This window comes from Vidua chalybeata, chromosome 5 (assembly GCF_026979565.1).
Source record: "Vidua chalybeata isolate OUT-0048 chromosome 5, bVidCha1 merged haplotype, whole genome shotgun sequence".
Classification (NCBI taxonomy): domain Eukaryota; kingdom Metazoa; phylum Chordata; class Aves; order Passeriformes; family Viduidae; genus Vidua; species Vidua chalybeata.
In genome coordinates, this window is record NC_071534.1 from 70,850,652 (window position 1) to 70,865,839 (window position 15,188).

Genomic DNA, 15,188 nt, shown 5'->3' on the forward strand with positions numbered 1-15,188 from the left:
CCAGGATGGGACAGAGCAGTGCATGATACCGAAGTAATTAAATTAATTTAAATTAATTATTTCGGTGTTCGAAAAGAATTCATTTATTTAAAGCAATTGTTTTTAAAGCAATTAATTATTATTTTATCATATTTATTATTTATTTTTAAGCCATTTCCTTAAAATTAGCCAAAAACCCCAATAATTGAAGTAGAGACTGATGTCACTCAGCCTGACAATGACCAGAGAGGGGCGTTTGATGTCCCCTCTCATCCCATCACTGAATTCCTTGGAATTAGGGCGTTTTCCCAGCTTTTCCCCCACATTCCAGGCAGAGAATCCCTGGAAATCTCTTGCTCAGGTGTGACAATTCCATGACCTTGGAATCCTCTCTTTATTCCCCAGGGCGCCAAAGGAGACCGAGGGGAAGAAGGTCAAAAGGTAAAGGACAAAGCTGGTGCCAGCCAGGGGTGACTTTTCCTCCTTTTCCCATATCCCAACTTCCCGCCTCAGGATCAGCGTCCAGGTCACCTCCTGAGGTGTGGCTGGGGACTGGGAGGAGATTCCAGGAGGATCACAGGGACAGGACACCCTGGGAATGAGTTGTGAATTCCAGGGAATGTGCATGACCCAGAGTTTTGGGATAACATTCCCAGGAATATTCCAGGAGGATCACAGGGACAGAACACCCTGGGAATGAGTTGTGAATTCCAGGGAATGTGTCTGACCCAGAATCCTGGGATACCATTCCTGGCAATATTCCAGGAGGATCACAGGGACAGGACACCTTGGGAATGAGTCGTGAATTCCAGGGAATGTGTCTGGCCCAGAATCCTGGGATACCATTCCTGGGAATATTCCAGGAGGATCACAGGGACAGCACACCTTGGGAATGAGTCATGAATGCCAGGGAATGTGTCTGGCCCAGAATCCTGGGATAACGTTCCCAGGAATATTCCAGGAGGATCACATGGACAGGACACCTTGGGAATGAGTCATGAATGCCAGGGAATGTGTCTGGCCCAGAATCCTGGGATAACGTTCCTGGGAATATTCCAGGAGGATCACAGGGACAGCACACCTTGGGAATGAGTCATGAATGCCAGGGAATGTGTCTGACCCAGAGTCCTGGGATACCATTCCCAGGAACATTCCAGCTCCCTCTTTTCCAGAGCTGATTCCCAGGAGTTTTGTCTCTCCAGCTCAGATCATCCAGAGGAGATGAGGGCTCTGCAGGAACCCTTGGAATGGGATCAGCTGTGGGATTTCAGCTGGATCTCCACGGAGCAGCACAAACCAAACTCTCCCTGTGCTGGGTTTACACTGGAAGGAGAATTCCTGATTTTTCCCGACTTTCTTTTCACAGGGAGAACCAGGAATTGGGTTCAGAGGTCCCATTGGCCAGGCTGGGCCACCTGGACTTAAGGTAAGGTTGAATCTCGCTTGGAATTTTTTTTTCCCTGGGTTTTTCCTCTTTGTCATCCTGGTTTTCCACTGTTGGGTGTGGAGCATGGAAGTGGCTGTGAGAAAGCACCAAAATCATCCTGGAAAGACAGGAGAAGGATTTGGGATAGATGCTCTGTGTCCTCCAAAGGGCCATTCCAGAGGGAGATCCTGAGGATAAATATGGAATCATAGGAGGGTTTGGGCTGACGCCTCTGCAATCAGCAGGGACATCCTCAGGCTGGGAAAAAAAAATTCCAGGGAATTGTGGGCTCGGCAGGAATGAGTTTCAGGGATCCCTGGAATATTTGAATTCAGCACAGGAGCTAAAGGCTCTGTCCTTATTTAGCCATGGAAAAGCCCTTTTGTCACCAAAACTTGGGGAAAAAAGACATCCCAAAGTTCAGTGACAATTTCGCCAGCCCTTGGATCTCCTCATGGATCAGGAGTGGAAGTGGCGTCCCAAATTCCCCACACTGGTTGTGGGAATTCAAAGGAGACATCCCAGACTTTCTCCAGGACCTCCAGCAAATCCCACCCAACATCCCAATTCCTTGTGATTCCCTCACCAGGGCGAGCCAGGGGCTCCGGGACCTCCAGGAGCTCAGGGCATCCAAGGAATTCGCGGCAACGCCGGCACTCCCGGATCCCAGGGGGACAGAGGGGCTCCAGGTGTGCCCGGAATTCCAGGAGAGAAGGTGAGGGAACACCACGGGTTGTGTTTGTCACCTCAAGGTGACCCCAATGAGCAAACTGCCCGTGCCAGGTGGCTCCTGTGGGCCAAACCTCCACAATTCCAGGTCTTCCTGAGCCTGGAGGCTGTCAGGGAAGTGGGGGGAAAAATCCCTGTTGGGAAAGGAAAGGTACCGGGAATTGTTGGAACGATGGGATGCTCCTCAGGTTCCAAAACAGTGGAGCTCCCAGGAAGTTGTTCTTCCTGGGAATTTAATGGTGTGGCTGGAGGAGGGGACTGGGAAGGAGTGGCAGCTGGAATGTTGGCATCATTAATCCCTGGGGAGCGGAGGGAGGAATCCCAGAATCCCAGGATCACTGAGGTTGGGAAAGCCCTCTAAGGTCATGGGGTCCAGCTGTGCCAAATCCCCAGTGAGTGCCACCTCCAGGAATTCCTTGGACACCTCCAGGGATGGGGACTCCAAACCTCCCTGGGCAGCCCCTGCCAAGGCCTGACCCCCCTTTCCATGAGGAAATTCCTGCCAGTGCAAGGAACACTCGGATCCATGCTCCTGCTTTTGTCTGGATCAGGGAAGTTGGGACCTTTCCCATCCGTGTGTTCTCCTCTCAAAGGCTCTTGTTTTCCAGGGGGAACGTGGGAGGAGAGGCCGGAGTGGATCTCCTGGGCCCGCGGGACCATCGGGATTCCCAGGAAAAGAGGTGGATTTGTGCATATTCCCTGTGCCTTTTGGGCGGGATGGATGAGGGATCTGGGCTTGGATGGGCTTCGATCCTCTGGGAATGTTGGGATAGGAGAGCACTGAGCACTTCCAAAGCAAATCCTCCCTTTTATTTTGTTCTCCTTGTCCTACAGGGAATTCATGGGACACCTGGACCCAAAGGCAACAAGGTCAGTGCAACCCTCCCGGGAAAGTCACGAGCAGAAATCCTGGGATGGGAATGGGACAGATCCCTGCCTTCTCCTGGCTCCTCATCCCTGACCCCATCCTACTCCATCCCATTCCACCCTCACTCCCTTCCTCCCATGGTTCCTGGAGCACCCTCCAGAGAGAATAGCAGAAAATCCATGGAATTGAGTCTCCTGAGTCTCTCTGGGATTTCAATCCTGGCCAAACTAATCGGGAATTGTGTGGTGGGGTTTCCCTGCTGCCGGTGACACCTCTGGAATTCTCTGCTTTCCAGGGAGAAGTTGGCGTTGGAGCTGCTGGTCCAAGAGGTCCCCATGGATTCCCTGGCCCTCGGGTAGGTCTGTCCATAAATATTCCAGGCTTGGATTCCTGCAGCCCCCTTTGGAGGCAGCTTTATCCATCACCTCCCTCCCACCCATCCCAGAAATTCCTGAAGGGTTTCAGGCAGCAAAATTCCCTTTTCATCCTATCCCTGAGAAGTTTTGGTCTCGTTCCGGCAAAGACGGAGTCGGAGGCCGCGTTTAAATTTGCTGCTCCTGTGGCTGTCCCACAAATAAATCGGGATTTTATGGCCCCATCCATCGGGACAAACTCCCCACCTGCTTTGGGATGAGGCCCCCGAGGCAAAACACTCCCTGGAAATGTCAACAGCTGTGGGTAAACCTCGCTGGAGCTTCATTATCCAAAGGAAATGATGGAATAACGTTTCTGCTCTTCCGACTCCAGCATAAATCTAAATCCCAGGATCTCAGGTTGTGTTGGCTTCATATGGGAGACCTAAATTTGGCCTCAGTTATTTGGAATTTGGGCAATTCCTGAGGTTTGAAGGCAGGTCCTGTAGGGTCAACTCAAGGAGGTCTCCATGGACCCTCCAGCGCTGCTTTCATCCCAATCCATAAGAACACCCGGCATCTAATCCTGACAGAGGGAAAAAGAGGTTGGACAAGTCCTCTGGAGACAGGGAATTCTGCCTGCCCCATTCCCAGCAGGATGGTTTGTGGGTTTGGGATTCCCTGTGTGCCTCATTCCTCCTTGCTATCCCTGCCCCTCTGCGTCCCCCAGGGTGACGAGGGCATCGTGGGAATGCGGGGTCCCCCTGGAATGATGGTGAGTGTTCCGATATTCCCGGAAAACCGCGGCTCCACGGCTGGCAGAATCCCCACGAGCCATGAGAGAAATACAAGGGGATTCTTCCGGTGGGAAATAGAGATTTGGGAATCTGAATTCCAGTGGGATGGGGGAGTGGAAATCCTGTAAATTCCTTACTGTCCTTGTCCATTTGGGTGGCTCATCCCAAAGTTTGGAAGCCCTCCTGGAATATCAATCCCTCCCTGCTGTTGTCAGGTCTGCTGGAATTTCAGGAATTTCACGGCAGGAATTTCAGGTTCTTGTTCCACTGGAGGGGGCTGGGTAGGGGGAGACACAAATAGCAGATGGAATTTGGGTAAACTCATTATTATTTATTAATTATTATTTATTAGGCTATTATTTTTCATGGAATGAAAGGAAGAGGATTTTTTAATAAGGACACGGAGCAATAGGAAGTGGGAAATGCTTTGAACTGGAATAGGGCAGGGATAAATGGGATATTGGGAAGAAATTCTTCCCTGTGAGGCTGGGGAGGCCCCGGCAGAGAATTCCCAGAAAAAATTGTGGCTGCCCCATCCCTGGAAGTGTCCAAGGCCAGGTTGGACGAGGCTTGGAACGCCCTGGGATAGTGGAAGGTGTCCCTGCAGATGGAAATTCCCATCTTCCTGCATATTCCCGGGAATTTAGCAAACAGGGGTGACCACGATGGCTTTTCACCTCCCCAAATGCGCTTCCCATCCTGCCTTGGCCTCCACGGGATCTGGAGATCCCCATCAAGGATCCACCTCCGCCTTGGAGGAACCTCTTGGAGGAACCCCGGCTTTTCCTTGATGTTGAGGGTCCAAAAATCCCAGCGAGATTCTCAAAACGAGGGAATTTGGCTGAATTTATCCACCTGCCAGGAGATCCCGGTGGATTAAAGTAGGAGCTCCTGTGCTGGTTCTTCCAGCGGATTTTCCATGCTGGAGCCCACCCCTGGAAGCAGCTCTGCCTTTGGATGGAGGCTGCTCTTTCCCAACTTTCCTGCCTTCCCACCTTCCACCTGTTTTTGTGGATCCTTAAGTATTTTTTATGTGTTTTTCCAGGGTCCAAAAGGCTTCCCAGGCATGAAAGGCCAAAGAGTAAGAACTGATCTTATCTACAAAATTAATTTTATCTGCAGCTTTTATCTACAAATCTTGTTTTATCTACATCTATTATCCTATCTACAACTCTTACCTGCAGCTCTTATCTTCACTTTGTTCCCTGGTGTTGTGGGCAGCAGCTGCCCTTTAAAACCAGTGGGAATCATCCCAGGATCTCCTGGGAATGCACTGGGAGAGCCCCTGGATCAGCCTTTGGGAATCATCCCAGGATCTCCTGGGGATGCACTGGGAGAGCCCCTGGATCAGCCTTTGGGAATCATCCCAGGATCTCCTGGGAATGCACTGGGAGAGCCCCTGGATCAGCCCTTGGGAATCATCCCAGGATCTCCTGGGGATGCACTGGGAGAGCCCCTGGATCAGCCTTTGGGAATCATCCCAGGATCTCCTGGGGATGCACTGGGAGAGCCCCTGGATCAGCCTTTGGGAATCATCCCAGGATCTCCTGGGGATGCACTGGGAGAGCCCCTGGATCAGCCTTTGGGAATCATCCCAGGATCTCCTGGGAATGCACTGGGAGAGCCCCTGGATCAGCCCTTGGGAATCATCCCAGGATCTCCTGGGGATGCACTGGGAGAGCCCCTGGATCAGCCTTTGGGAATCATCCCAGGATCTCCTGGGGATGCACTGGGAGAGCCCCTGGATCAGCCTTTGGGAATCATCCCAGGATCTCCTGGGGATGCACTGGGAGAGCCCCTGGATCAGCCTTTGGGAATCATCCCAGGATCTCCTGGGGATGCACTGGGAGAGCCCCTGGATCAGCCTTTGGGAATCATCCCAGGATCTCCTGGGGATGCACTGGGAGAGCCCCTGGATCAGCCTTTGGGAATCATCCCAGGATCTCCTGGGAATGCACTGGGAGAGCCCCTGGATCAGCCTTTGGGAATCATCCCAGGATCTCCTGGGAATGCACTGGGAGAGCCCCTGGATCAGCCTTTGGGAATCATCCCAGGATCTCCTGGGAATGCACTGGGAGAGCCCCTGGATCAGCCTTTGGGAATCATCCCAGGATCTCCTGGGAATGCACTGGGAGAGCCCCTGGATCAGCCTTTGGGAATCATCCCAGGATCTCCTGGGAATGCACTGGGAGAGCCCCTGGATCAGCCTCGTGTTCTTTGCACTCCAGCTCCTATTCCATACGGATTCCATTAAAAGATTTGAGGGAGAAATTTGGGAAATCCTTCATTTTTAGGATGCCATCATCCCACCCCTGCGGGATGGAGGTGCTGAATCCCATTGGGATGGGAAATCCAGCAGCAGTCCCACATTGTGCTGAGCATGGAGTCAGGAAAACCATCTCAATCCTCTGGGGTTTTATTCATTGTCAGTGCCACAAATTTGGGTTTTCCACATCATTTCATGGCGAGCTGAGAGTTTTCCGGAGTGTCCAGAGGATCTGGCTTCCAGCTCCAGGAGGTTTTAGTGGCTTGGAGTGGGAATCAATGACCTGAGCAACACAAGAGGCAATAAAAAGGGAATAATTCACCTTTTTTTTTTTCTTTTCCTGTTTTTAGGGTGATCGGGGACTTGTGGGACCAAAGGGAGAACGAGTAAGGACATCCCAGATTTTTGGGGGTTTTCCTTTCACTGTGTGGCTCCCAGAAAAGCCTGGATCCATCCTCTCCTTGTTGTGCCCTATAAAATTAAGAGGAGGCAACACCTGGATTCTCCCCCTCCTTTTTGGGGGTCTCCACCAGTTTAAATCAAATTTTTTGATTCCATCCTCACACTGGAAACATCCCTCGGAGCTGAGTTTGTGAGATGGATTTTATGGGATCCTACAAAGCACAACAATAAAAAAAAAAAAAATAAAAAAAAAAAAAAAAAGAAAGTAATTTTGGGAACAATTTGCCTGACAGGTAATGGGAAAATAACTCCTCAAGTGCTCCTGGAAAATGCTCAGAAACCGCTGAACTCGTGCCCGGCGTTTTGTTAAGTCCCTTCCTGGCCGGAATGGCTCTTTGGAAAATGAGGTTTTGGAAAAGCTCCGTGATGATGCCGCCTTTGAGTCACGCAATATTCCGTGATTAAGGCCCATTTGTCTCTGAGGAAGCTCCTCTGGAAAGGAACTCGCCCCGGAGACCAATCAATTCTTAATTTGCTTTGTGAGGAGGCCTCGGAGCTCTTCCCAAGCCGAAGGAATGTGGGATGAGTTTTCCAAAGGATGCCTTCGTAAAAGATGAGGTGGAATCGGAGATAAAACGGGAGCCGGAGGGGAAAAAAATGGCTTGGGTTTGTTCCACCTGATTGCAGCTTAATTTTCCATCTCGTTCTCCCTGGATCAATGTGGGAATAACTCCATGGATCCCAGGGTTGGATTAAACTGCAGGATTTTTTTTCTCCCTTCTATTCCCAAATTTTGTTGAGCCCCATCCTGCCTCTGTTAGAGAGCTGGGAAGCAGGAATGTGTATGAAACCAGAATTCGGGCAGGGTCCCGTGGAGAGGGTTGGGCAGAGTCCAAAAAATGCCGGATTTTTGGGAATATTGACAGATGTGGAGCTGGTAAAACCCCAGCAAGGCAGAATCACCCAGACTGGGAATATTTGCACTGAAGGGAGTTGAGTGAAGGGAATTTTTTTTCCGAAGGGAACCCAGCTGCCCACCTTTGGAGAGGCACCCATCCCTTCTCCAGAGCAGAGACATTCCTTGGAATAGCCGGGATTCCACTCCCTGAGGAGCTCGGCGCGGATGTGTCCGTGGGGTCCCTGTGGCTCCCAGGGGTGGCACTTTGGGGTGTCACATCCCAAAACCTCCCTCTAAGGGGTGACCTCGGTGCCATTCCTCAGCTCCGGCTGCATCCATAAACCAGGACACCACGGACAGCTCCATTCCCTGTTCCTGCCGGCGGCCGCTTCCCACCGCTGGGAAGGGCTGGAAATCCCGGCCCCCTGAGTGCCACGGGTCACTCACGGAATGTGTCCCAGCACTGGGATCAGGGAATGATCCCGTTGCCCATTTCCATCCCGGAGAAATGCGCTGGGATAACGCCAGCGGGCTCCAACATTTTTAGGGACGGCAGGTCACTGGGAAACCTCAGGATTTGGGGTTTTCTGGGCACGTTCATGATCCAGCTTCTAATTAAGGGTGATTAACCCTAACAATTAATGCTGTTGTTAATCACTGCATTCCCAGTGGGATCCATCAGCTCCCGGTGGATCCCTTTCCCCGTTTCTCCTTTCTCCAGGGTGAATCCATGACAATTTTTGGACCTCAGGGCTACAAAGGCACCAAAGGAGATCCCGTAAGTTTGGCTTTCCAAGCTGTCCCTTCCCTGCTCGGGATCAGCGCTGGGAAGCAGCACTTGGATCCAGCTGGATCCTTCCAGGAGAGGTGGAATAATTCAAATCCACCCATTCCTGGTTTTCCTTTCAGGGTGAGCAGGGACTGCCAGGTTTTGATGGAGACAAAGGCGAGAAGGGAGAGGACGGACCCGTAGGAGAAAAGGTGGGAATTTCCCAAAGCCTGTGAGGAAGGGACTGAGGGTGGTAAACGGAATTCCCAGAAAAATTATGGATGCCTCTGGATCCCTGGAAGTACCCAAGGCCAGGCTGGGCGAGGCTTGGAGCAACCTGGGATCATGGAGGGTGTCCCGTGGCTGGGATTGGAACTGGGTGATCTTTAAAGTCACTTCCATCCCGAACCATCCTGGGATTCTCTGGCCTCTGCTGGAAAACGCAGCCACACCCAACTCTGGCACGGGCAGGGAGAGGAGGGGGCTGGGCAGGGGGAACCCCAAACACATCCCATTGCTCAGGTGTCCCACTGGGAATAGCCACCACTCCATTCCCACATCCCCCTCTCCCTCCAGGAGCCGTCCCTGCTCCTGGAGCCTCTGGAATGCTCTTGGTGAGGCTTGGATGGCTCCTGAGTCCCTGTTGTGTCCCCTGGGAGGTGGCAGAGCTCCTCCCTCTCCCTCTGCTCCCCAGGAGCTCATCCTAGGTCCCAGCCCAGCCGTGTTTTCCTGGGAGGAATCATGGAATTCTCCCACTCCCAGCTGAGTCACAGCTCCCGTCTCCGTGTGCTACTCATCCCAATTTCCATCTCACGGAAATGGATTTGGCCTCACAAGCCTGACCCAGGACTGAATAAATTGAAGTTCCCACAGCAACCGTGACACATCCAGCTCCTGTTATTTCCCACGGGAAGCTGGATCCCGGTGTAGTCCGGGTGGGAATTGCCTGATCCAAGGTGGGCACGTCCCTTGGGAAGAGGCAGATCCTGCCCTTTTCTGATCCCGCTGCTCACGTCCCCAAAGTGAAGGAAACTCTTGGAGATTCTCCCATGTGTTTTTTAAAGTCGGATAAAATTCCATGTATTTCACGTGTCCAGTTGGACTCTGATGAAAAATCCGCCATAAAAATTAATCCATAAAAAATAACCCATTAAAATAATCCAGAAAAAAATAATCCATGAAAAATTATCCATAAAATAACACACAAACATCTCCTCTCGGATAAATATCTGGATGACTTTGGAGAGTGGAATCTCCAGCCCCAGTGAGCCCAGCAGGGACTTCTCCTGGATTTTTGGCAGAGATACGGCTCATCCCGAGGATCCAAACCCCCTTCCTGCCTCTTCTCCTTCAATCCCCACCACTGGGCAAGGAATCTTTTCCGTAACAATTCCCAGAGGTTCCTGCCAAGTCCTGGCACTGGTGGCTTTCTTCCCGACCCCTGGGATGGAATTTTGATATGGAAATGGTGCTTTTGGTCATCTTCGTTATCTCCATGGGTTTTTCCATGGATAAATTCCAGAGAGTAGGTGCTCACAATGTATTTAACAGGGATTTTAACATTTTAGGGAATCAAAGGAGAAGCTGGATCCAAGGGAATGATGGGACTTTTCGGGAGCAGAGGACCCGTGGGACAGAAGGTGAGCTCCACACTTGAGGCATCTCCTGCCAGGACTGAGGTGGAAAATCCCATCCCGGTTTTCCCATGGGATATAATCCCTCATTCCCTCCCCAAAATTGCTGATTGGAATGATTGAAGCTCTGGAAAAGCAGGAGCAGCTGCACTTTTCCAGGAAAATCCTGAGGATTTTAAAGGAGCAGAGCGCTCTGGGGGGTTTTCCAGGCTGGAATGGTCACTAAGGAGTTGCTGGAATGTCAATATTCCAGGAGGGAGGTGAGAGATGTTCTCCAAGCTCCGTTTAGAGCCGGTGCAATCCAGTGTTTTCCAGCTGGGATATTTGGGATATCCCACTGTCCTTCCAGCTGCTGCTGTAAGGAGCTCCTCAAAGCTCTCCTTGTCCCTTTTCCAGAATTCCTACAGCATTCCCTGTTTCCAGAGGGATCTCAGCTCTTCCCCAGGGTAACTCATCCCCGCTTTCCTTGCAGGGGGAGCCAGGAGAACCGAGCTCGCCGGGATCTTCTGTGAGTCAGGAAACGTTTCCCTGTCTTCCCAAACTCTGGGCCCTGGTCCTCTCCCAGGCCAGGAATTTGGGAAAGGGTGGGAAGAGGCCATGGGAACTCGGAGCTGCTCCCCGAAGTCCGTGTTCCAAGAGGTTTTGCTGGAAAACCAGCTTGGATATCAGGGATCACAGCCAGAGGTTTGGGGTTATGGCCTGTGGAAGAAATTCCTCTCTGTGAGGTTCCGGATGCCCTGGCACAGAATTCCCAGAAAATGATGGATGCCCCATCCCTGTAAGTGTCCACGGCCAGGTTGGAAGGGGCTTGGAGCAGCCTGGGATAGTGGAAGGTGTCCCTGCCCTTGGGATTGGAACTGGATGGGCTTTGAGGTCCCTTCCCACCCAAACCATTCCGTGATTCCATGATTTTGCATTAAGGAACACAAGAAAAACACATTTATTTAATGTTTTTAATGCCTTTGGTGTATTCACCCCAAGTGGAAAAGTCTCCAAGCTCCAAAGACTCTCAGAATCGTGGAATCATGGAACATTTGGAGTTGGGAAGGACCCACCAGGGTCATCGAGTCCAGCTCTTAAATTAAGGGCCCAAACTCCAAATTTCCAAGGTTGTCCAAAGAAATAAGTCCCCGTTGCTTCCTGGTCACAGCCACGGAATTATTGACAGGCCTGGGATCCCGAGTGGGAATTGCTCCCTGAGGAAAAGGCCCTCATCCAATTAGTTATCTTATTATTATTATTATTATTATTAATAATAATTGTAAATAATTTTCTGAGCACTTGGCCAAAGCCTCGAGGCCGGAACGTGCTGCAAGACCTGGGATCAGCACTGCTAGGTGTTGGATTGAGGATAATTATGGGATTGTTTTGTAGGGAACCCCTGAATCCATGGGGTGAATCCATCCAGGAATAGAGCAAAGTTTGCTGAGTGCAAAGGGATCCCAGCATCCTGGTTTTCCCTGGATTTTAGGGGATAATAACTCCCACAGAGTGGTGACCTGCCATCCACCATCGGAGCAAAGCAAAGGAATCTTCCTTTTGGAAAGATCCTGGGATTCTGCTGGTGCAGGGCAAAGCTGGGATTTGATCCCTCACCACATTCCCAAAATTGTGAAAGCCAGATCCGAGCTGGGACGCTGCTGGAAGACCCAGGATAAATTCTGGAATTCATCCCACCTGGGGCTACCTCTGCCAGGTTCACTTCCCACTGGTTTTATTGGAAGATTTAGGGAATTCTCACCCATCATTCCCATCCATTCAGGCACCTGAGGGAGGATCCTGATGGGAATTAAGCTCCCACTTCATTTCCTAAGCTCTCCCACTTTGATTATTCCTTCCCTGAGTTATTCTTGAGCTGTCCATCATTCCCCAAATCCTCATTCCTCCTTTTCCCGAGGACAGAACTCCCATCCTGCCTGGATCCAACGCCAAATCTTCCAGGCAAAGCCTCATGCTCCTCATTTTCCTTCATTTCCCTCTAATCCCATCTTTTTTATTCCCATAAATTGCCAACAATTGCTGCTCCTGCTGAATTCCCTGGCAGTGATTTCGGCGCCCTCATCCATTTACTCTCCCGATTTTCTGATCCATGGAAGTTCCCAACCGAGCTGACAGCATTTGTGTCTTCTCCCTGCAATTATTCCTCGGAAAATTTCAATGGATCCACTTGACTTCACACACGGGTCCAGTTTTGATATTCCAGGCGCCTCCTCCTCCTCCTTTCCCCTCTTTTCTAAAAGCTCTGCTCCCTTTTTATTTTGCCGTTCCTGCCTCTCTTCCCTCTTTGATGTTCCAATTGCTGCTTTTTATTCCCATTAACTCGTCATTTGGATCATGGGCTCAAGCTTCCAGCTCCTCTCCTTTATTCCCTGTGATTGTGCATTAAAATAACGACGGGTTAACCCGTTATTCTCCCCAAAACTCTGATTTTTAATGCTCTTTTCTCTCATTTCTTGCTCCCTGTTTTGGTTTTCCGGGGATTCTGAATCCCTGGAGTCTGGAGGGCCACCAGACTCGGAGCTCAGCAGGAGTGGGAATGGTTTATAAGCAGGAATTTGAGTTTATGATGGATATTAAGTTTCCCAGGAAAACTGGGATCGCACAGAATCCTAAAACGCTGAAGTTTGGAGCATTCCCTTCCAGATCCTCTCCTTCCAAACCCCCCGCCAAGGGGAATTTTCCACTAAACCGGGCAATTCCCACCCCAAACACCAAATTTTTTTCGGTGGGGGGGAAAGGAGCTCAAAACTGCAGCAAACAATCCTGCCCAGAGCCCAACAACAGGGAAGGGCTAAAACCACGGCTGGAGCTCCGAGGTGGAGATTCCATTTGCATCATCCCATCAAATACTGAGGAGCGGGAGCCCAGGAGGTGGAAAACCTTTTAGGGGAAGTTTGGGAATTCATCCTCCTTTTGATGTGTGCCTTCAAACGGCTCCATCCTTTCAGAGGAGCGTCCCGATGGATTCCAGCCTTTCCCAGGGTGTCCCTGCTCATTCCCAGCTCCTCCCTGCCTCCAGCCCGGAGCTCCGCGGGAATTTTTGCCTGGAAGCGGAGGATCCGAGGTTTCTCTGCGTCACAGGGTTGGTGACTCAGCCTCTCTGCGTGGACCCGGAGCGTTGGCAGTTCAATTCCAGCAATGTTTTAATCCCAAATCCAAAGAGCCGGAGCCGTTTCCAGTATTCCCACAGTAATTGCCTTTAAATTGCCATTTAAATTTTAATTTACTCCCATTTATTGTCCAGCCTTGACTTCCCTGGCACGACACCGGGATGGAAATCCGAGGGAACAAATTTCCATTTGGCTTCTTTGCATTTTCTTCTTTTTTTTTTTTTTTCCCCTTTTTTTTTTTCCTCTTTTAATTCCTCCTGTCCCATCTTTTCCCTGTCCTGGGAAAGCATCACCTCCATGACCTTATTCCCTTTCAGGCCGTGTCCAATCCTGATTTTAAGCCTTCCAATCCATATTCCAAAATCTCTCCAGCCCAGGATAAGCAGGAAACCACTTATGGAGAGATAAAACCCAGCTCTAAATCTTATTTATGTTGCCTGGACTAAGTAGGCCAGGCTTAGACTCAGTTTTCCAGCACATCCTGATGATTTTAAACATTCCAATCCATATTCCAAAATCTCTGCAGCCCAGGATAAGCAGGAAACCACTTATGGAGAGATAAAACCCAGCTCTAAATCTTATTTATGTTGCCTGGACTAAGTAGGCCAGGCTTAGACCCAGCTTTCCTTCAGCATATCCTTAAGTGAGCTTAACTTTTCCTAAAACCATCTGGGATTCTCTCAGGACGAGAAGGATCTCATGGAAAGCAGGAAGGTGAGTTGGACAGGAAAACATGGAAAACCTGGCACTGGAGATATTTGGGATAATTAAGAGAAATATTAAAGCTGATTAGGAGAACTCTAATTAATGTCAGGTTTTTTAGTGCACCAAAAGAAGCTTTTTGACCCATTCCTGGTCTGATCCCAGCTCCCAGCTCCTTCAAAACTCCAGGCACTTGAAGGTATCCCGGATTTGTGGGATTTAACCATCACACAAATGGTTTATTACCCTCCAATCTGGCCCAACAAACAGAAATATTCCCATTTTCCCGGGGTTTTATGGTTTATTTACGTCCCCAGATGGAATTTCCTATTGATTGTGTCAATAAATAGTTACAATAAAGAGATATCTGTGCCTGATAGTGCCTGGAATATGGAGGAGCATGGATTTTCCCTGATCCAGGGCGTCCCCAGCAGACAAATCTGATTTTTTTTTTATCTTAATGAATTTGTTTCCTTCCAACAACCACAGCAAACAAATTCCAAGCAGAGAATTCCACTTGTTCAGCTCCTGATTTCCTCAAGCAGCCAATTCATTCTCCCCTGAGAGGGGCTCAAGTGGGGATAAATCCAATATTTCCTTCACATCCAGCTGCTGGAAAATGCCATAAAAATTGGCCAGGATGGATGAGGAGACTGCAACAACCTTGGGGAAAAAAAAATTAAATTTAAAAATAAAAATAGAAGAGGATTTTTAGCAGCTTTATTTGCTACCACAACAACGGGAGACTCCATGAAATGAGCTCCCAGTGCTGGATGTGGCTCCAGAAGCCAAAAAAATTCCAAAATGGGATAAAAAACCTGCAGCCCCACGGGTCACACATTCCCTAAATCCCTGTTCCCATTCCCAACCCCATCCAAGTCTCCTTGCCTGGAATGACCCTTTTGCTGCCACAATTTCCCCAGCTGGAATTACGAATTCATCCCCTCCCAGGTTTCATTTGCCAGGGATTTACAATCCATGGAATTGGGGTGAGGGATGGGAGCTAAATCCCAACCTCAGACCTTGGGGCTGTTCCTGGGGGAGCTTCTGCCCTCGGATTGAGGGATCCTACAGCTGGGATTCCATCCTGCACTGTCCTCATCCCCCTTCCCTGTGAAAAATGGGCTCTGGAATGAATTTTTCCCAATTTTCTGGCAGGGTGCAGCAGGACTCGATGGGAAGAACGGGATCAAGGGAGCCAAAGGTGACAGAGGCCTTCAGGGACAGAAGGGGAAGCCGGTGAGTGGCAGGAGAG

General features: G+C 50.1%; 1 protein-coding gene across 3 annotated transcripts in view; it reads left to right on the forward strand.

The window, feature by feature from the left end:
* Positions 1-15,188, forward strand: part of LOC128788211 (collagen alpha-1(VII) chain-like) — a 108,141-nt gene that overhangs the window by 73,768 nt on the left and 19,185 nt on the right. For all 3 annotated transcript variants that reach the window (XM_053943109.1, XM_053943110.1, XM_053943112.1), the window contains 14 exons: positions 385-420; positions 1,346-1,405; positions 1,995-2,120; positions 2,743-2,814; positions 2,969-3,004; positions 3,298-3,357; positions 4,086-4,130; positions 5,198-5,233; positions 6,769-6,804; positions 8,440-8,496; positions 8,628-8,699; positions 10,056-10,127; positions 10,594-10,629; positions 15,092-15,172. In XM_053943109.1, coding sequence (XP_053799084.1) covers positions 385-420; positions 1,346-1,405; positions 1,995-2,120; positions 2,743-2,814; positions 2,969-3,004; positions 3,298-3,357; positions 4,086-4,130; positions 5,198-5,233; positions 6,769-6,804; positions 8,440-8,496; positions 8,628-8,699; positions 10,056-10,127; positions 10,594-10,629; positions 15,092-15,172 — 825 coding nt within the window. The remainder of the gene's footprint in view (positions 1-384; positions 421-1,345; positions 1,406-1,994; positions 2,121-2,742; positions 2,815-2,968; positions 3,005-3,297; positions 3,358-4,085; positions 4,131-5,197; positions 5,234-6,768; positions 6,805-8,439; positions 8,497-8,627; positions 8,700-10,055; positions 10,128-10,593; positions 10,630-15,091; positions 15,173-15,188) is intronic.